General features: G+C 41.3%; 1 protein-coding gene across 1 annotated transcript; it reads left to right on the top strand.

The window, feature by feature from the left end:
• Window positions 1-1,522: 1,522 nt before the first annotated feature.
• MAB21L4 (mab-21 like 4) lies at window positions 1,523-22,135 on the top strand. The gene is made up of 5 exons (XM_083742122.1): window positions 1,523-2,130; window positions 7,695-7,917; window positions 12,178-12,331; window positions 17,099-17,455; window positions 19,601-22,135. Exons 1-5 carry the CDS (start codon window positions 1,626-1,628, stop codon window positions 19,691-19,693), a joined length of 1,332 nt encoding a protein of 443 aa, XP_083598248.1. The 5' UTR covers window positions 1,523-1,625; the 3' UTR covers window positions 19,694-22,135.
• Window positions 22,136-22,698: the final 563 nt, after the last annotated feature.

Genomic DNA, 22,698 nt, shown 5'->3' on the forward strand with positions numbered 1-22,698 from the left:
TGCATATTAGGAATTATGGTTGTAAAGTTTTTAGTTATAATTTTGCTGTTTTATCTTTTGTAAACTGCTTTGAGGTTTTTCCTACAATCAAGCTGCATATAATTTTTATCCTGCTCCAGGTTTTACAGTATTTAATTAATTTTAGTAGTTTTGATTTGCCTTTGGGGCTCTACCATTAGACAGAGGCAGGCACTTGCCTCAGGTGACAGATGCTGGTTAAGGTAGTGGTATCTGGCATTTGGCTGTTCACTTTGAGACCCTCTTCATTCCCCTTTCAGATCTGTGTGTGCCCCTACCGTGCACCACCTAAACAAGTCTGCTCTTGTCCTCAGGTGCCGTGGAGGAGGCTATCTCATTGCCAGTGCTGAAGTTAAATTCAGCTTGTCAGCTTCAGAACGTGAAGGCACCAACTTGTCCTTTGCCTGAGATGGGAAAATGACTTTGACTGGTCTTGTTGTTGGTTTACATTTGATGTGTTTTCATATGAATTTCTATGTTGTAAGCTGGCCTGAGTTTATTTTATAAAAGGAGGATTTAAAATTCTAAAAAAAAAGCAAATTAAAAAATGCTAGTAAGTGCATTCCCTTTAAATTTGAGGGGGATGCTGGAAACGTATTTATATAGGCCATCAGCATCATTAACTATCAGAGTCCCTTCTTGCGTATGTCACCCTCTGCCAATTGGATTTAAGTGTATGGTTCATGGCAGGGATGTGGGAGAAATTTAATTCAGTTTGCATTTATGTGAACCAAGATTGAGCAATCCTTCAAAATTTGTGCTTCTCAATTTCACAATGTAGTTCTCCAGCCAAGTAATGTGAACAAACATCCATATAAAGTATGCACAAAAGCCACATACTTGTGAAAAGAATATATAGAAATGCATTACGTTAGGGAAAATATTAGGGAAACATTCTTTGAAAAAACCGTATATTGGGCACAATTGCATACAAAAATGTGTAATAGTCGTTCAGAAATACGAATTTTCATAATCTATATGTTTAGAATTGCAATCTGATGTGGCGATGCGGAGAGCTGATCTTAAGACTGGAATAACGAGCAACTGAGATGGAAACTTACACCTTCTCCCATGCTTTTTAATCCACAGTATTAGAAGCGAATTTCATTTCACATTCCTTCGAAATGTTGGTGAGGGTTTGTTAATGGTTGCAAATCGTACTGAATTTAAATCACACGAATTCATAGAGTCACTTCTCCAGCTAGCGTAGGTTAGGTCTACTTTAATATCAATGAGCCATGTGGACTTATACCAGTTAGCCCAGTTTTTCAGGCTTGCTGGGTGGGATGATTCTGCGGTATTAGAATAGGTAGCCAGACAACCGGATGTCTCAGTTGGCTCACCTGAACGTACCAGTTTCACAATGACTATTTTAAAATAGCTTGGCACTCTATCAACTATGTAACAGGAAAACATAAGGTTTATTCATGCTTCAGTGGAATTCCTCTTTATATGCTACTCCTCCCTGCTCCAGCCCACTTTGCCTTGCCTGTCTCCTCCCACCTGCAGGCATATCTTTGTGTGTGCAGCTGCATCAATGTTTTTGTCTGCTTCAGAAACAGCAGAGGAACTTTCGGGAGGGGTTTCTTCTGTGCCACGCTTCAGCCATGGCCGCAAAGGTTGTTCACTGGAATAGCTATCTCCAGGTGATTCTGTCCCGTGAAAGCCGGAGAGTTGAGTGTTTCCAGAAAGCAGAGAACATTCTGCTAATTGTACTGGAGAGAGTCAATGCGATGGACCCCAGGTTTATAGTGGATTATTCAAGAAACCTGGAAGCCTTGGAATTTACCCTCTCTGCTGCTGAGGATGAAGTAAGCATGGAGGTTCCCTTGTGTATCGATGCGGATGCCCTCTTGATGCAGGAGTGTTCAGGTGAACAGAGCGACTCCGAGAAGGTTACCCGTGGGAACTACCAGATGCCAGGATCTTGCTATGTAGGAGTACCTAAGGAAGGTGCTCACCCTGAAAACTGGACCAAAGAAGATGTATTCAGTGCGGTGGGTGGTACTGAATCCAGTGGCCACATTGTGCCAGGCAAGGTCCTTCATCTCCTGAAAGAATTGATCATTGCTGCCATTGTGCATTGCAAGCACCAGTCCCTTATCAAACCAGGTATTTGTCTGAAACGGAAACAAACAAGGTGTGTCTGTGGGTGGGTGTGTAAGAGAGAGAAAAAGAGACAGGCAGAAAGAAAAAGACAGACAAGTAGGGGCTGGGAATTAATTCTTTGGAACTTCTGAGTCAACATGCATAGTATAAGAGGGAAAGGAGAGAAGATCGGAGGAATAATACAGCAGGAGACCAGATATAGGTGGTCACTCTCAAGTAAGCATGTTCTTAAGCTAGAACACATGCATAATATCACCCCAGTGTGACTGGGATCGATGTGCCAGGATATGTTTATACTTGAAGGGTATTTTCACACACCTTGAATTGTACAGTATATAAGGTGGCATATAAATGTTTAAATAAACTGCACACTCTCACACCCCTATGTGCAATGATGGTAATGGAAAGGAGGGAAAGCTGTAGGCATGAGAATTTATTTCTGTACAGAGTGCATGCTGAATCCCTGTTTCAGTTCCAGTTAAGTGCACTTCTGCCCTGATGGTTTTCCTCTTGCCTATGGCACAGCTGTTTAGTGATGGCTTTATTTGTCACTAAACATGGTAGAAGCATGCAGATACAATTACAGTAAGCGAACTGTGCATCTGATTCCTGGGGAGAAACTTGTGTGCTTCTCCTCTTCCTGCTGACAGTCTGCACATTGGTTCCAGTTAGAAACTCTTCGCTCTCTCTTTCCAAAATTCAAACTGCAGACTGCACCTCTGCCCCTTTCTCTAACTCCAAGGGTTGTCATGTGCTGAAGGCTGGGTTCCAGGCCATCAGGAAATCCCCCGTTGTCATTATCAGGACCATTATGATTCTTTGATTAATATCCCTAATCACTCATTCACAGCCATAATGACAGTGAAGCTCACAATATATTATTCTGCAGTACCCTTTGCCCTGTCTTCGCTGCATGGAAACAAACACCCAGCTAGCCCTGGCCTATTTCATGTTCCAGGAAAGCCCTGCACTTGGTTTCTGTTTGCTTTTTGACAAGTGCATTTTTCTGTTGATCTGCTTGTTGATTTTTCAGTCTGTTTTGTGCATGCCGTTACACCCCATGACAGTTGTGTTTCACCGCATCGTTGCAGGCGCCTTATGTCAAACTAGGAAAGAATCCATTCCGAAAAATGAATCAGGGTTTCATGGGGTTGCCGGGTCTCAGGGCCTGACTCAGAGCCTCAGGGATCTCTGAGCCTCCTACCTCTGGTTACATGATCCTTTCAGTCAGGTTTTGCAAGGAGGGAAGACTTGCTGGCCTGGAGCAAGATAACTTCTTGCAAGAGGAGAATTTTCACAGAACACCCAGTAGAGGTAGCTTGATGTTGTAAAAGTTATTTAGGCTGCAATTCTGTCCATGCATTCTTGGGACTGAGAATAAGTACTATTGAACTCTGTGGGGCTTCTGAGTAATCATGCATAGGATTGCACAGTTAATTGTATGCTTATCGGGGAACTAGGTAGAATAGTACTCGCAGCACATATTTTTTCTGTATAAAACTGGGTATTCATGAATGGAGCCTGAAATATACTGGATTGGGGCTAAGACCCCACAGGCTGCCTGGCAATTCCATCCCCGGAGTGTTAGATCTTATTTATTATTTTTCTGTACCAGACTTCAGTAAAAAAAAATTATCCATGAAATTTTCAATAATAATAATAATAATAATAATAATAATAATAATAGAAGTGTACTAAAAAAATCTACAAAACAGCTACTGAATCAGCAAAATACGGACATCAATAAAAGCAGAAACATGCTAGGAAAAGGCTAGGAAAGCAATCTTCACTTGTGGCCAAAAAGAGATGAAAACAGGTTTGAAGTAAACTTCCATGGGAGGAGTTCCATACCATAGGGGCTTCAGACCATGTCCCCACTGCTAACAGCACACACTTTTAAAGAGATGTCTGCTTACAGATTAGCCTGCCCATGTACTGCAGTTATTTTCAGAGTCCTTTCTCTGGGTGCTTCCTACCATCTGGGGTAAGGTGGGTGATGACCAGAATGAGCCTCCTCTCTCGTATCAGGGCTGTGGCAAACCCGATTTTGGCTTACTGGCCATATTCACCCTACCCCAATCCTCTGTACACCAACAATCAGGGTGGTAGCCAGAGGGTAGGTATGGTCATTCTGTGCACCTGCACACACACACACACACACACACACACACACACACACACCCCACCCATGAATATCAGTTGGGAGGGAGGTCATCACCCTTTCCTGCTCATTAAATTATTGATCTGGTGATTAGGAAGGTGTGATTCACATTCTCATCAGGATGCTGCAGTGATTTGAATAAGTTTTGAAAAAACATTTTGCTGCCACTGACAGATTTGGTGAGACCTTGAAGGACTAGAAAAATGTGCTTTTTAACCAAGCCTTTGGTTGATATGCCCTTTAAATTTATTTTTTTAATTTATTTTTTGGAGGGAAGTTATTGAGTTGTTGTTTTCATTTTGAAAATGCATTCTGTGGTTTATATTTTGTTTTTATTCTGTGAACCGCCCTGAGACCTGTGAGTATGGGACAGTATATAAAATAAATAAATAAATAAATAAATAAGCAAGCAAGCTGCACCAGGCTTCCATTATCTACCTCTGGCGTGTATATATCTATATGTTGTTTTCAAGTCATTTACTTGGTTCTTCTAATCTTATCTTTAAAGTGGTGTTTGCTTCGCAGAAAGGAGCCTAGAGGTATTGTTTCTTTATTTATATTTTTTTGTTTAAGACATTTATATGCCATTTAATCATTAGCGTTTCTAAGCAGCATACATAAAAACAAACCATGCAGAAAATGAAACAATAACAAAATGATCACAAAACCGAACGTGACCTTAAAATGCCTGCTGGAATTTACCACAAGCTAGATGAGCAGAAATCCAAATTTAGGCCATATCCATTATCCCTGCTCCAGAGAGACAGATGAAGGTCATTTCTTCACTGCAGAACTAAGGCAAGGAAGAGCAGAACTGGCACAGAGGCCTGATGGCTTTGAATCCATTTTTCCACTTCCAGAATTCCTATACATAGAGAAGCTTTCTCAGCAGTTTAGATTCGGATGTGCCGGACTATTTCTGGAACCTGGTTCATTGGTATGAATGGTGGGAAGTTTTGGCATCCTAACGTTTTGGAAAATGTGACTCTTTTTATGTTTCTAACAGCAGTATCTGGAAATTCTGGCTCTTAGGGATTCCGCATGCCAGAGATTCAGAATGCTATGTTCTGTATGTAGCATACATTCAGTTTGTGCCTACAATTTATTCCACAAATAGCTTGTAGGAGGACAGCTTTGCAGTTGTCACAATAATGCTATATGAGTAGGTCAGTCAAACTTTCCTAGCAACCTCTCAGCAATAATGAGAGACAAGTGGTAACAAGAACCAATCCTAAACTCTTAATCTTACATCATACAAATTTATTTTCTCCCCTCTAATTGCATTTGTTTGGTTATGATATAAGGTACTCTTTGAGGTGCAGTTTTTGGGGAAAAAATTAAAAGAAGGGAATTCAGAAGACAACAAATATACAGAAACAGTCTTTTTTGTCTAGGAATCTAAACTGGCTGCAAAAAAACGAAGTAGAATGTCGCTTCTTCAGAAGTGTGTGTGCAAAATGCAGTTTGGTAGATCACTGAATGAATGTTAAATGTGTAGAGAAGTTGGACAAGCACTATTTGTTAGAAATTAACTATCATGATTTCAGTCATGGGGTTTGGCCCTAACTCATACTGAAAGCCAGTGTGGTATAGTGGTTCAGAGTGTTTGAGGACCGGGACATTTGCAGTGAAACCAAAATGCTTGTTTACAAAGCTATTGTACTACCAACCTTACTGTATGGTTGTGAAACATGGACCCCTTATAAATGCCATCTCCAACTCCTCGAAAGATTCCATCAATGGTGTCTCCAAAATTTTTCCACATCACTTGGGAAGAGAGGCAAACTAATGCCAGTGTACTGGAAGAAGCAAAGATCACCAGTGTTGAAGCGATGATTCTTCAATATCAACTTTGTTGGACTGGTCATGTTGTTCGGATGCCTGATGATCGTCTTTCAAAGCAACTACTCTATTCCGAACTTAAAAATGGAAAGAGTAATGCTGGTGGTCAACAAAAGACATTTAAAGACTCTCTCAAGGCAAATCTTTAAAAATGTAGTATAAATACCGACATTTGGGAAACACTGGTCTGCGAGCGCTGCAATTGGAGAACAGCCTTTACCAAAGGTGTCATGAACTTTGGGTGCTCGAACGCAGGACAAAAGGGAGAAATGTGCTAAGAGGAAGGCACATTTGGCAAACCCTCACTATGATCAACTTCTGCTCGGAAACCTATGTCCCCACTGTGGAAGGACGTGTGGATCCAGAATTGGCCTCCACAGTCACTTACTGTCAGGATGTCGTCAGCGGCCCCCAGCTGGTTGCCCAGGAAATTATAAAGACAAGGAAAACTTTCTTACAGTCCTTTTTTATTTCAATCTTTACAGAGAGAGGCTATAGAAACCAGCCTCTTGGATAATGACGTTATCCTGAGTGAATCTCCACTTCTCCATCTCTTGCACTTCCTCATTTGTCATCCTCATCATCTCCTCTATGTGCCCTCTGTCTTCGAGCTCTTTGCTCTCCTACTTTTAAGGCCTGCCAGGTTCTGGGAGATGGAGGGTATGGAATGCTTTCTAATGACAACCAGCTACTGCTCTTGCCCTCCCCATGATTTCACGACTTTCCCTCTCATTTGCCTCTGAGCTACGACCTCCCTCAAACCCCCGTTGTAAATCTATACTGTATTCTTCCTCCCTGGAAGGGCCAGGATGGGGAGGCAGTCTCCACCATTCCTCCTCTGCCCAGTCCCTGACACTTACAGACTCACAGTTAAGACCGTGTTCATGAAAGACAATCCTACTTGGCTACGAGTGATCGCCAAAGAAGAAGAAGGTGTAGTTGTTAGAGTGTTGAATTATGACCTTGGGTGAGTCACTGTCTCTCAGTCTAATTTACCTTCACAGAGTTGTTGTGGAGACAGAATGGGGAGGGCAGAACCATGTGTACCACCTTGAGCTCTTTGGAGGGAGAAGTGGTATATAAATGTAGTAATTTAATTTTTAAAAAGACTGAGTAAGAATATTGCCACTGATTTAATGAAGGGGGTGGGGAGTAACCTTGTAGCTAGCAACATATAGGGGTTATATATGCATACACATTTGGCTATATATTTATATCCCGGTATGTATACAGTGGGGCACAATCTAGTCCTAGGTTGTTCTGCTGATTCCAGTGTGGCTTAACTTAAATTTACTTTTGCTAAACCGTCTCCCAAGCAAATTATTCTTCTCCACAATAGGCCTTAAAATGCTTTGCTGGGTTTTTTTTTGCGGGGTGGGGGTGGGGGTGGGGGTTAGATGAAGGTTGCTAATTGTGCCACTTCTCAGTTATACACAGGATCTACATTGGTTCCTTTTCTGTTATTTCTGATGGGAGTATTGTAAACAAGACCATGGTGGGAGCCTGGAAAAGAGGCACTGGCGTGCATATCTCTAATTGCATTTATTCCCTTGACCCTCTCCAGGTGAACTCAGTGCTGAGAGGCTGAAGGATGATGACATGCAGCTGCCTTTGCTAGTGTCCAGTGGATGGAAAATGATCTGCTTCAATGTTGTCCCTGTAATAAGGAGAAAGCAGGATGTTCTGAAACTCAGCAACAATTGGCGAGAAAAGGGTTTCCCACAAAGCAGCATGAGCAAAGTCACTCAGGAAGCTGACTACATCCCTGCCAGTTACTATCACTGGAGGTAAAGTGCAATCCTGTGTTGTTGCTATGAATGCTACCTTAGGGGAAAGGAGCATCTTTTAGAGTGTCTCAGCTGTCATGTCTTCTCTAGGATATGCATGTTGTGTAACTAGATTTCTCTTGAGTTGCGTGGAGGAGAGTGAAGGGTCAAAATCCTACACACTTCAGAAATCATATACAATGACCAATGAACTCCATACATCTCCTTTATCACAAAACTGTTGTGTGCCTCTCTCCAGTCATGAGGTCTACAGACATCATCATCATCATTATGGTAGGAATTAAATGAACGCCACCAATCATTTTCCTCTCTTTTTGTGAATCTGAAGAGTTCTAAGACAAGGTAGGGCAAGAAACACAAACGTTATTTTGTCAGTACTGCCATTAACATTATAATCAGTTCTATCTAGAGTGAAACCTTTTTTTCCAGTCCAGGCTCCAGCTTAGCCTAACAAAATATTCATGCTAAAATGTGGATTTTGCTTTGGAATGGATTCATTATTTATTTTATTATAAATATTTACATCCCATCTTTGTTTGTGAGTGAGTGTGGGTGTGTATGTATTGCCCCTTTTTTGTATCTAGCATTGCTTTTGGCTGCCTTGGGCATGATTCAAGCTAAAAGCAATGACAGATGCAACAACAAAAAATTTAAAAAGATGAAAACTGCTAAACAAGTGACTTTAAACAACCATTTAAGTAATATCTTGGCCAATTCAGCATTAGGCCATTTTCACCAATGAAGCAAAATCCGTTTTTGCATTTCCGGTGTTTACAAAACTGAATTTAAAAGCTGTATTGGTGTACATTTAATTGGAGAACTGTGTGTGCGTGCACTATGACATCCACAACCAATGCATTACAGACTAATGAACATTCTTAGCAACTTGCAATTTTTTAAAATACTGCAGCATAGAGTTTTGGCAAAATGCAAGATTTTTTTCTATTTGTAGGGAAATGCTTATCCCTTCTGGGTCTGCTTCATCATGAAATGCAAGCTACATCCTATCTCCTAATTATAAACATTGGATACATATATGCCAGGATGCTTTCAGTGTAGCATATCCTGTCTTAGAACAGAGTATGAGATTGATAATTAATTGGCTCCATATTTCTGCAAGAACATTCTATGTCAGATGATGACTCAAGGAATATTGGACCAAACAATGTCACAGAGTCAGTGCACTATGTTTGATAGCCTCTACTTTAAAGTTGTCAGAGATGATGGCTCTGCAGCTTTCCTAGGTAACTTGTTCAGGCATGAGATTCACCAGCATTATCACCTCCTAAAATCTTTGAAGGGTGGGAAGCGAGGAGGAGGCCAACCTGGGTAGATCATGAGTATTTTAAGAAAGGAAGCAGATGTTATTTTAAATTCTTAATTGCTGTGCTTTTCACACGGGACTGTGAAGCTAATAATTTCTGCGTGGAAAGGTATAAAATATAGTATAGGTATAAAATATAGATTTGTCTGTGGGCCACAGGTTCCCCACCCCTGGACTACAAGAAGGTCCTGTATATTTCATTATAAATTATAAATGAATCCCTTTCGTGTGTATTTATTTGCCTTCATCTATGCTCTAGGGCAGGGGTAGGCAACCTAAGGCCCGTGGACTGGAGGCGGCCTAATCGCCTTCTCAATCCGGCCTGCAGACGGTCCGGGAATCAGTGTCTTTTTACATGAGTAGAATGTGCCCTTTTATTTAAAATGCACCTCTGGGTTATTTGTGGGGCATAGGAATTCGTTCATTTCCCCCCCAAAAAAATATAGTCCGGCCCATCACATGGTCTGAGGGACGGTGGACCGGCCCACGGCTGAAAAAGGTTGCTGACCCCTGCTCTAGGGACAGAGCATTTGAAAAATGGTTCTAGGTGCATTTATGCAGCTAAAATTGGATTTATGCTGCTGAGTACCATAAACCGGCAGTGAGATGAGATAATGAGTCTTCAGTGGATGCACAGGCAATCCTCGTTGTTTGGGTCCTCTGATAATCTATGTGGTCCAGAGGGCAGTTGGCCCTGACTAACTGCGGGTAATTGCCCTAGGTTTCTAGAATGTTTTCGTATGTCTTCTCATATGCCCTAAGTCATGAACTCATAAACAAGCTATTTCCACCCTGGGATGACCTGTAACCAGTTTTGTCCCTGTGAAGATAAGGGCTTATTCACAATTATGTTTTGCCCTACTCTTTCCAGACACAGGTCCACACTTAGAAGCTCCATGTCCAAGCAGTTTATCTGGGGGTTTTTGCCCTGCGTTTTCACCATGAAAACCCGCTCTTTAGCAGTCAGTTGGAGCAAGCATCAATTTGGATTTTCCACGGATTACTGTTTGCTCCGATTGAGCTTTAAATAGTGAGTTTTGCAAGGAAAGCTCAGGTTTTGCAGGGAAAGCTTTTACACACTCAAACATGGAGCTTTTCAGCATGAACTATGCCGGAAAGAGTGGAGGAAAGGTAAGTGTGAATAACCCCCAAGTCAGTTCAACTAATGAGAATGAGACAGATCAGTGTAATCTGCCTTTGTCAGGGTCATTCTCTCTTCTAGCCTGCTCTCACTGCCTGTTTTCTTAGAATACAAAATAGCTGTTCCTTAATGATAAGGTCTCCTATTGGCCAATACAGAAGGAGTGGATGGAGGAGGAAGAAGAGTTGTCTTGGTTGAAGTCAACAACTGACCCAGGAGACGTGTTGAGAACAGTTAACTACAGTATAAAGATCTAGCCAGAAGCAATGCAATGGGAAGGTTACACAGTAGGAAGGGGTCAGTTTGACAGCATCTTTCTCCATCTTTTAGATCTGTCATGATGGTAAACCAAATCCCAAATTAATTTTGCATACATTCACTTAATCAATGTGTTCAAATATGAGAACTGAACATTTTGCCCCTCATTGACTCTTGAGCAGCAAGTTTTAAGCCTTTGCTTTTTTTGGCTGTTGAATTTAAGATGAATTATGCTGTCAGTGTTGGGCACCTTCAAACTTTACCTCACAAATCAGTAACTCTCCCCAGTTCATGAAAGAGATGCATCTCCCACAGAGGTTAGAGGCAAAGCAGAAGAGGTATTTTGTCTGAACAAACTTGAAAGACCACACATCTGTGAGGAACATGATTGCAGTATGAAGGAGAGTTATGGGTTTGACCATCACACTTGTGACTGATTTTCATGTTACATCTTTGAAAGAATTTGCAGATAAAGGAGTGGCTCAAACATCTGCATACCTAAAACCAAAATAGCATACAGGGTTGTAACACTGGGAAGAGTCAACATGTGACGGGGAAATGTTATTGAATTGTTCTGACCCAACCCCTGCTTACTCTGTCTATATAGCATATACATTCACAGAATCATATGTATATTCCCCTAATAATGCACTAATGTTATCCCTTATAATTGAGAGATATTGTTCCTGCATTACTGTGCATATGCATATAGGACTCTGTGTATGTGTGCCACAGAAACATTAGCAAATGCATGATAGCCCTGTCTATCATGACTTGACTGTCAAAGGTGATATATAACCTTGCCTTTTGACAAATCTGTGTACTCAAGAATATGGGGATTTGGGGGGGACTTGTATATGTCTGAGAAGCTGAGTTCTCTTCTGATGCTTTGCATGTTATGCTTATTTGCTGTGCTTGGAATCGATGCGTCCTTCCTTGGGGAAAAAAATGAAAGTTGGCAGTGACCAGATCACCATCTCTATTGGCCCAATAGCTTCAATGTAGTCCTCCCCTCAGGGATGCGGGTGGCGCTTTGGGTTAAATCACAGAGCCTAGGACTTGCCGATCAGAAGGTCGGCGGTTTGAATCCCCGCTATGGGGTGAGCTCCCGTTGCTCGGTCCCTGCTCCTGCCAACCTAGCAGTTCGAAAGCACGTCAAAGTGCAAGTAGATAAATAGGTACTGCTCCGTCAGGAAGGTAAACGGCGTTTCTGTGCACTGCTCTGGTTCACCAGAAGCGGCTTAGTCATGCTGGCTACATGACCTGGAAGCTGTACGCCGGTTCCCTTGGCCAATAAAGCGAGATGAGCGCCGCAACCCCAGCATCAGTCACAACTGGACTTAATGGTCAGGGGTCCCTTAGTCCTCCCCTCAGAGGGGGCTCAGCGTGGGATATTAATCTGTTGACACAATCTACATCACGGATGACAATGTGAGTTTCATGCGTTCCCCTCTGGTGTATTGGTTCCCCTCTGTAGTCAATTCTACCCTAAAATCCTCAAATATTTCAACTTCTAACCACGTGTTTCTCTTGTTAGATATTCCACCAACCGTCCCATCCTGAAACTCATTCAGATTGTGAGCACCCTAAAGGGGTATCGTTTGGACAGCCTCCGCCTCCTTGATCAAGTCGCCCATGAGAACTGGAGAGAGGAAGGCAAGAAATGTGGGCTTGCATTTCACCACTTGAAGGTAGGTTTTTCTGGACTGTTAATCTCAGTCCTTTTGATGTGGCTTATTTGCCTTGGAGCAAGTTGTTGCTTGTGCAATGGTAGGCAGAACAGCAGCGTATGCTTCCTGGCAAGTATATGGGGAAAACAAGCAGCTCTGCCTCATTTGTTATTTTAAAATCCCCACACCCAGTACTAAGAAGTACCAGGGCAGGGTTCTGCTGCTGTTTTTAACACCCGAATCTGTAAACAGCCTATAATATATTATGTAATGATTGCTGCCCCCTCTCTGATGCCATTTCCTGCAGAGGTGGAAAAGCCCATAGGGCAGCATATGTGTGCCATCTAAGAAGGTGAAGGTGGGGAAGCACTGGTCCAGAGACACAGTGAGAAGGATGCTGTGACCTTTTATGTGCAAAGCTGTTGGTTGCTCTCTCTGCACAGTGGCTCATATGAATGACCTGCAGCAAAGCAGAGATTTGTCAATTACCCACATGTACATTTGATTTTGGCCTCTCAACCCTGTGCCCGGTTTGCAAATTAGGAATAAGGGAGATCTACATCACTTTCAGAATATCTGCTATTGAGTATTCAGTTTGCGGGGAGGTTATGCAATATTGGCTATTTATTAAGCATTAATTCTGATTTGTTTGTGGAAGTCAAGTAATTGTTACCCTATACATTGGGTCAAGTAATTGTTATCCTATACATTCCAGTGCGTTTTTCAATAATTCAATAAAAGTCACATTTAGGAGGGGAGCCGGTTTTGTTGCACAAGAGATCCAAATTCACTTTAGTTAATCAACCTGAATTTTCTGGGATGTGATTGAATTCCAACCCTAATGTGACCCTAATGTGAAGGCAAACAGATTAAATATTTAAAAATGGGAAAGTGTTATGAAACTTGTCGTGGTAGCCATTCTCAGATGTTTTCCTAATGAATCCAGGATCTCTCTTCCCTTCTCCTTTGTTTTGCTTAATCCCAAATGCCACGGACACATTTTGTTATTCTTGTTGTTACAATGAAGGCCAAAGTAGACATGATGTGGGAGTTTCAACAAAGCAACCATGGTTGGGGTCAGGTGGTGTGGATTTTGTTTTTTTTAAAGCTCCTCTGATAGTTCTTCAGTGCAGATCCCAACCCTTCCCCCTCCAAGCTGCTGTTAGTCATGGAGCACAAAACATACCGTATGTCTATATTTTCCTTTCCATTATGAATACCTTTGTGGAAAATGTATATCAGGCATGGAGCTAAGGGTTAAATCTCCTTTCCCCATGTACCATAGCTCTGCTCCAAATTGTGCCCCTTCTCCCCATAGCTCCTTTTTGAGAAAGAAAAAGATTGAGGTTGAATCCTGACAAGACAGAAGTACAGTGGTACCTCAGGTTACATACGATTCAGGTTACATATGCTTCAGGTTACAAACTCCGCTAACCTACAAATAGTGCTTCAGGTTAAGAACTTTGCTTCAGGATGAGAACAGAAATCATGCTTCAGCAGCGCGGCGGCAGCAGGGGGCCCCATTAGTTAAGGGTTAAGAACAGTTTCAGGTTAAGAACAGACTTCTGGAACGAATTAAGTACTTAACCTGAGGTACCACTGTACTGTTTTTGGGGGACAGGGGGTGGGCTGGTGTGGAGAACTTTCAGCTCCTGAATGGGGTAACTGTGCCCTTGAAGGGACCAGGTGTGCAGCCTGGGAGTCATTTTGGACTCACAGCTGTCCATGGAGGCACAGGTTAATTCTATGTCCAGGGCAGCTGTTTATCAGCTCCATCTGGTACGCAGGCTGAGACCCTACCTGCCTGCGGACTGTCTCGCCAGAGTGGTGCATGCTCTGGTTATATCCTGCTTGGACTACTGCAGTGTGCTCTACGTGGGGCTACCTTTGAAGGTGACCCGGAAACTGCAATTAATCCAGAATGTGGCAGCTAGACTGATGACTGGGAGTGGCTGCTGGGACCACATAATACCAGTCCTGAGAGATCTGCATTGGCTCCCAGTACGTTTCTGAGCACAATTCAAAGTGTTGGTGCTGACTTTTAAAGCCCTAAACGGTCCTGTATACCTGAAAGAGCATCTCCACCCCCATCGTTCAGCCCAGACACTGAGATCCAGCACCGAGGGCCTTCTGGTGGTTCCCTCAGTGTAAGAGGTGAAGTTACAGGGAACCAGGCAGAGGGCCTTCCCAGCCCTGTGGAACGCCCTCCCATCAGATGTCAAGGAAATAAGCAGCTATCTTATTTTTAAAAGACATCTGAAGGCAGCCCTGTTTAGGGAAGTTTTTAATATTTAATGCTGTATTGTTTTTAACACTTGATTGGGAGCCACCCAGAGTGGCTGGGGAAACTCAGCCAGATAAGCGGGGTATAAATAAATTATTATTATTATTATTATTATTATTATTATTATTATTATTATTAAAAATAATGGTGGGAGCAACATCTTTCTGCTTCACATGATTTGACTGGGAGATTGTATGAAGGGTGAACTGGGGTACTGCTTAAGTCATTATTAGCTGACTTCACACTTTGAGAACTTTAGTTTTATAGTTCTGAAGCACCAGTGTTAGGTTCCACGTGCTGAGTTTAGGCTGTGCAGCACATTTTCTATATTGTTGCAAGCAACTTCAGACTTGATGCTTTTACAGCACTGCAACATGGCGATAGCAGGACACCTACGTTGCTGTTTAGTTTGCATTTCATTTTTTGGGACGTGCTTCATCTCTCACCACTTCAGGATAGAGAACACAAAGCGGCAGAACATGTTTTACAAAATCCTGGATACATGCCATGTGGCTTACGGGCATCTTCTCGGAGTTGTTGCACTTTTTATTGTAGCTAGATGTAAGATTGTTCTAGGAACCAGGCCAATTTCAGAACAAACACATTTTAGCTTGTTTTTGTTCAGCTTTGTTTGCAAATTGTGCATTTAATTGTCTTGAGTTTACAAAGCTTACCTGATTGGCCTTAACTTCATGAGTTGCTTTGGTTTGATAAAAAGCTGTTTGTGCATCTCTTAATCATTAGAATAAGTGCCTAGGAAACATTAATGCAGCAACACGCTTCCCAAGGAACAAGGATAAAGTTCCAGCTCAGCTAGGCCACCAATTTGAGTGTAATTTAGGGCTGACTAAATTGGGATAGATTTTGTACCGAATAAGCAAACCCTAACCCTGCCAGCTTATTCTAGGGGTGAAGAAAGGGCCAAGATGGCAACCAAAGAGCACATACACATGGTGCCTCCTGCATGACGCTCTTGCCATAGGTTGAGGGCAATAAGGAAGCAGAGGCAGAACAGTCACTCAGAGGACAATGACAAAAATGTTAAGGGCACCTGAACAGCGAATTCCTGAACTTACTTGATAGATTTGGGCAATCTATGTTATATACTTAAGGCAGTATTTTATTCTCTTATGCTATTTTAAATGTGCATTTCACATTTGACTTCCTTTAGTAATGTTTTCTTCTGAAATGGCTAAGATAATGTTTTTTAGTTAGCTTTGCTAAGTTAAATGTACATTCTGTGGTTGACCTCCTTTGTAATGTTTTATTTTGAAATCTTAAAGGTAATATTTTAATTTCCTGTTGCTTTCAATGTATACTTTATATTTGACTTTCTTCAGTAATGCTTTGTTCTGGGTTGTTTTAGTTGATGTTTTAATGTGTTGTAAACTGCTTTGAGATTTTTTAAAATTAAAAATATAAAGCGGTATAGAAATGAAATGAGTAAATACAGTGGTACCTCTGGTTACGTACTTAATTCGTTCCAGTGGTCCGTTCTTAACCTTAAACTGTTCTTAACCTGAGGTACCACTTTAGCTAATGGAGCCTCCCACTGCCACCACATGATTTCTGTTCTCATCCTGAGGTAACGTTCTTAACCCGAGGTACTACTTTCGGGTTAGCAGAGTCTGTAACCCAAAATGTTTGTAACCCGAGGTACCACTGTATAATCATAACCCTTTGCATGAGAAACAAATTTGGGAGGCCATAAATATAGTTTACTTGGTTCTTAGATATTATTCTATTTAATTTGGCACATCTTACCTGAGAATCTTCTGCTACTCTATTCTATTTAATGCAACAAATAATTTTAGTAGCCGTGACCGTGGTTTTATTGTATGTGTGGTGCCCAATGATTTTTATGGTTATTGTTTTTTTGTTGTTGTTCTCCTTCTGAATGCCATGGCCTATGGCTAGTGCAATAAAAAGTTTAATTGGAATTGGAATAGATATTATTCAAGCCATTATAGTTAGCAGCACTTTAAATGATGCACAGAAGTCAAAGGTTGTGGCTTAAACAATCCAACCAGCCTCCCTTCATCTCTTACATGTGACAACACATATTTATTGAAGCACCGATAATCTGTATTTTTAATAAAAGTATATCTAGGCAGTACACCATTTATGGTTAAAAAGAAAAAGAAAGCACAGGTCCATCCTCTAAGACTGCCACCTTTCCTTCTGGTAAATGACTTTATATATTGATATAATTTTTTTATACTATTCTAATGATTGTTGAATGCTACTTTTTTGTTGTAGGTTGCTTATTTTAAAGTTTTCTTTTATTATCACATTTTTGTATTGCATTCGATTGTTATAAGATGTACATTTTTTGTTTCTTCAGCTTGTAAACCGCCTTGAGTATTGTAAGATAGAAAGACGGTATACAGATTAAAAATGATGAAATGATGATGATGACCCAGAAGCTGATTTTCATTCCACACCCCACACCCCACATTGCCTTTGCCTTTTACCTTTTGCTAACTGTTAATACTTGCTCCTAGATGGTGTTGCTCTGGGCCACTCACTTTTTCCCTTCCCCTGAAGACTGGATGGATCTGGAAGGGTCCGTGTATCGTCTTCTGGTGATCTTGCTTTGTTGCTTAGTGACCAAACACCTCCCCCATTTCCTGTATCCAGAGCAAAATATGTTCCAGGGTGATGATGTCCTGGAATTGAGCTCTTTATATCCCAAAGTGGAGAGTTTTGCTATCGAGCCTGAGCATTTCCTGAAGTTCAATTTTGTAAGGGAAGGCAAAACACACCAGCATATGGACAATGGTCTCAAAGCCTTACTTCATCTCCCAGCTGAGGATAAAGCCTATTGGAGCACTGCCTTCTTTGATATGCTGCTTAATAAGGTAATATGCTCACAAACACAGGCTCATAGTTGAGAACCAGAGAGGTTGTCTTCCGGGCTATGAGACCTTCGCACTCCTAAGTACAACCACTAACAAAGGGATGGGGAACCTATGGCCTCCAAGATGTCGTTAGACTACAGTTCCCATGATCCTTGGCCAGTGGCTATGTTGGCTGCCAGCAACATTCCTGCACTGCAGGGGGTTGGATTAGATGGCCCTTGGCGTTTCTTCCAGCTCTATAATTCTATGATTCTATGAGTATCTAGAGGGCCGCAGGCTCTTCATCCCGCTGCACTGAAGGGTGATTCAGATTTTTTAGTTTATTTGTTTTAAAAGGTTTATATGGTTCTCATCAGTGTTTTACAAGATAAAACACACAAAAAAAGAGTAAAAGCCTGGGAAAATCAAAAACATTTATGGCGCTAGTTCAAGTGGCTGGTTATAAGTCACACAAGTAAGGGCATGATTCATTTCAAATATGATGACATGCTCATGTTGAGATACTCTACTCTAGCGCTTACTACCACCTGAAGTTACAACAAACCCCGTGATAATGACTGAGCCTTGAATCGATACTGTTTGATTCTGATAATTTTCACAATCTCAATTTTGCAAGCTTTGACTAGCATTGTGGTTAAAGTTTTTTGTTTTTTTTGAATTGCATTAAAAATATTATGAAAAACAAACCCATGTCAAAACTTGGAAGTCAAAGGTGCACAACGCCTTGATAACACTTTTTGATTTGAATTATTAAAATATTTCTCTGACTTAATCAACTTGGTTTAGCTTCGTCCTGGGACCTGTAATTCAAGCTTGCTCTTGAGGCTTCAGGGAAGAGCTAAGAGGGTGTCTCTTATTGATATATGACACTGAAGAGAAAACATACACAATTAAAAGTCAGATTTAAACTAATAGCCCTTTCATGCCTCAGCAAGCAGCCTTTCCCCAAGGCTATTGCATGAAGGCTGTTTCACTCTATTTAGTTTGAAAAAGCAGAAGGAAACCTTTTTTTAAAAGCTATCATGACTTAAATTTATATCATAATAAATTTGTTAGCCTTTAAGCCACCCAAGGTTCTTTGATATTTTTAATAGGTATCTACTTTATACTCTCCGCTCACAGGTCTGACATGGGTAAATTACATGTTACAATGAGCTGACTGTACACAATGAACACAATACCCCCTTTACATTGGCAAAGCCCCTTCAGAAGGGAATAACTCTGTACTGGAGAACGGATGAGTGGGGAATGAATGTCACAAGCTGTTCTGTAGTCTTCTTGGCCCATGTCTAACTCACAAACACATACGGGGTAAAAGCATCTTTGTGAGTGCTCTGGGGACAAGTAGTGGAGACAAATATTTTCCTTAAAAATATAAAGCAGTATAGAAATGAAATGAATACCATATTGGCCTGAATATAAGCCGCACCTGAATATAAGCTGCACCTTTAAAATTCAAGGGGGGGGGGGAGAGAGAAAAAAAGGCAATACCCGAATATAAGCCACTCCTTTAAAAATCCAAAGGCACTCACACCCATTCCATTTTACAGTTTGTCTGTTTCAGCAGCGATATCGTAACAGCCAGTCTTTGTAAGGTTAAGAATTTAAGCTGCACTTTAACTTTTCACAGTCGGAATTGGGGGGGGGGGGAAAGTGAGGCTTATATTCAGTCCAATACAAGTAATAACAATAGTAGTAGTAATCATTCAGTACAAAGTTACTAATCTGAGTTCAGAAGCTGCTGGCAGCTTGCTTTCTTAAAGCAGCAAATCGATTTGTATCTATGGGTCGATTTCTGAATGATTTGCAGTAGATTGGCAATGATTTCTGACTTCCAATAGTGCAATGACAGGAAAATAAAATGACTTCCATTCCTCCTACCCTAGAAGCATGCTATGGAAATGAAGGTTTTTATGTGGAATGTCTGTGAACTCTGTTCAGTTCTTGTACTCAAAAATAAAAATAAAATCTTTCAAACGAAGTGCATGTATCTTCCAATATGCTCCATTTAGTTTTAGGTTCTCCAGGTTTTTAGCAAAATATGAATGCAAATCCTGTATGCCTGAAGTCTGCCTACCCTTATGTCAAAGTGTCTACAGTTCAGAATGTTTACACTGTTTCACTTAACACCTATATTTTATTCAGTTTCAGATGTACCATATCAAAGACACACAGCGGATTTCTGCTATGTCACAACTCTTGTCTAGCATCAAGAAAATGGTGAAGAACCAGAGTTGAAAACATTACTGTGGGATCACAAGCTTTCCTCCCTGAATGGACTTCACTTTAAGTTTCCTGCTATCAAAATTCCTATCTGTTGTTGTTAATGGCTTATTTTTATTTCTGGCTGTTGTGATAATTGCTTTAACAACAAGAAGAGCACACACAAAATGACAGCTTGTAATTGTAACCTGGTGGAAATCACCAGACGGCAATTCCATCATTAGGAATGAGGGTCCAATTTTCTATCCACTGTTTTTTATATAAGAAGTGAATATCCACAGTAGTGTTATTTTATGTATATGGTGCTCTATAACAATTAAGGGAAAGGAATAATATATTCGCATACTATAACAACTAGGTGAAAGATTCTGAGTATCAGCAGAACAGGGAACCCTGTGCCTGAGGGAGATGCAAGGCTCCTCTGAAAGGAGTATTTTTTATTTTATTTATTTATTGAATTTATATACTGCCCTATACCTGAAGGTCTCAGGGCGGTTCACAGAATAAAATCAAAATATAAAACCACAAAATAACATACTCAGAATAAAAACAACAACCCAGTACCCGCCCCCCAAACCCCACATTTTAAAAGGGCATAGGACATCAATCAAATCCACCAAAGACCTGGTTAAAAAGGAATGTTTTTGCAATTTCAAATACTCATTTTACATCCTTAAAGTATCAATGACTTCCCTTCTTCTCTTTCCTTGGTTCATTCTGTAAAACAGAAAATATATATACCGTAAATGTTTTTGACTACTGCCTAAAGGTGTATAATGAAGGCACTAGGCGAACTTCCCTGGGGAGAGCATTCTACAGACAGGGAGCCACTGCAGAGAAGGTCTGTTCTTGTGTTGCCACCCTCCGGACCTCTCGAGGAAGAGGCACACGAAGTAGGGGCTCAGAAGATGATCTCAGGGTCCAGGAAGGTTCATATGGAAATGCAGTCCTTGAGGTATCGTGGTCCGGAACTGTTTAAGGCTTTATAGGTCAAAACCGGCACTTTGAATTGGGCCCAGAAACTTATTGGTAGCCAGTGCAGTTGGACCAGGATCAGTGTAATATGCTCAAACTGTCTTGCTCTGGTGAGCAACCTGGCCACAGAATTCTGCACTAGCTGAAGTTTTCAAACCATCTTCAGAGGGAGCCCTACGTATAACGCATTGCAGTAATCTAACCTTGAGGTTACCAGAGCGTGGACAAGGCTATCTCTGTCCAGACAGGGCATAGCTGGGTTACCAGTCAAAGCTGATGGAAAGCATTCCAGGCCACTGAGGCCGCCTGTGACAGCAAAGGATCTGCTACAAACCTGGTCCTTCAGAGGGAGTGCAAATCCATCAAGAGCAGGCAAGCTCCCACCCATCTGGTCCAGGGAACCACCACACTAACAGTACCTCAGTATTATCTGGATTGAGTTTCAGTTTGTTGGCTCTCATCCCGTCCAATACCGAGGCAAGACACTGGTCCAGTGGTGGGTCTCCTATCTCATCTATCTATCTATCTATCTATCTATCTATCTATCTATCTCTCTCTCCTATCTATCTCATGAAAATATGGACAACAATCTGCTGGCATCTCTGCAAACATCTTCTGGTCATCTGTGAGAGCTCAATATGTGAGGAGGAAATTCAAATCTATAAAGTGGACTTGCACGAATCTATGGCTGCAGAAGGGTGTTCTGCAACTAGCCAGCTGCTCCCTGCTCTCTAGTTCTAAGCCTAGCCTGCAGCCAGTGTTGGCTCAATATAGTTTGTTACCTGAGGCTGAGAAGCAAATAACACCTATTCCCCCACCAAGTCAAGGTGCATAGTACCCATTAAGGCCAGACAAGTTATTTTGGTACCTGAAGCAGAAAACCTAACAAGCGCTTCCATCCCTCCCTTGTAGCAAAAGTACATTAATAATAAATTTTGTAATAATCTGTTGCCTTTTCACATTTCCCCAAAGCAGCTATCACACTTTGACTAATGGTAGGGCCACCCCTCTGTGCAGTGCAGCTGAGGGTACTGTACTGGCTGTAGGCTCTGCTTGTGCGTGTCTATACTTTAAAAACAGGTTTTGGATACTGAGAAGCTTTAATTCTGGAAGTTACAAAATTGTGTAATTATTTTATTTTTCATTTAGTTGTAAAATGTGGTGCTTTGTTGCAGGCAAAGCCTTACAAAAGCCTTGCTGGACCAACCCATGTACTGTAGTCTTTGTTATTGCCACAGAATATATCTATCTTTCAAGCATATGAAGAATTCATGTAATAGGTTTAAAGTACTGTATATCTTTTTGCATATTTGTATCAAATGTTGCATGTATTTAAGAGTTCTTCCTTATAGTCCTAGTTACTTTTAAGATCCATTTAATGTATGTAAATTCTTAATTGTGGGAAAACACACAGTGCTGATATACTTCTGTATGGATTATGCGACCTGATATCTGGTCATTAAATTAATCCCTGCCTTCCAATTCCTGCCTCTAAAGTTTTACTGGAGACGTGTTACTCTAGACTTTTACAAACACTGGTGAGATAAATTTTCACATCACCTGTGATAACTAGGATGCCAGGCCAGTATGCTGAATTCATGAAGTATGTGATGTGTCTGCCACCACACCGTAAATACATTTGTAAATATTAAATAGTTAAAAATCCAGAGATGCAGTATGTCCAGAACCACCTACCCAAATCAATTTTCTTTAGTCTTTAGCACACACCAAAATCCCATTTCTCTACAGCATTTCATACTGTCATCTAAGAAACTATGGAATAATATACAACAACAACAGCAATCTTTATTACGGTCCAGAGACCCAACAAATTGTTACAAAGCAATACACAATTCATACAGCCTAAAGGTAAAGGTAAAGGTACCCCTGCCCGTACGGGCCAGTCTTGACAGACTCTGGGGTTGTGCACCCATTTCACTTAAGAGGCCAGGGGCCAGCGCTGTCCGGAGACACTTCCGGGTCACGTGGCCAGCGTGACATCGCTGCTCTGGCGAGCCAGAGCTGCACACGGAAACGCCGTTTAC

This window comes from Podarcis gaigeae, assembly GCF_964106915.1.
Source record: "Podarcis gaigeae genome assembly, chromosome: 5".
Taxonomy (NCBI): domain Eukaryota; kingdom Metazoa; phylum Chordata; class Lepidosauria; order Squamata; family Lacertidae; genus Podarcis; species Podarcis gaigeae.

What these genes read in the sequence shown, in the direction of transcription:
- MAB21L4 (XM_083742122.1), top strand. Translation starts at nt 1,626, where the DNA reads ATGGCCGCAAAGGTTGTTCACTGGAATAGCTATCTCCAGGTGATTCTG. An exon ending in GCCAGTTACTATCACTGGAG is followed by an intron (nt 7,918 to 12,177) that starts GTAAAGTGCAAT and finishes TTCTCTTGTTAG; the next exon opens with ATATTCCACCAACCGTCCCA. An exon ending in TTGCATTTCACCACTTGAAG is followed by an intron (nt 12,332 to 17,098) that starts GTAGGTTTTTCT and finishes ACTTGCTCCTAG; the next exon opens with ATGGTGTTGCTCTGGGCCAC.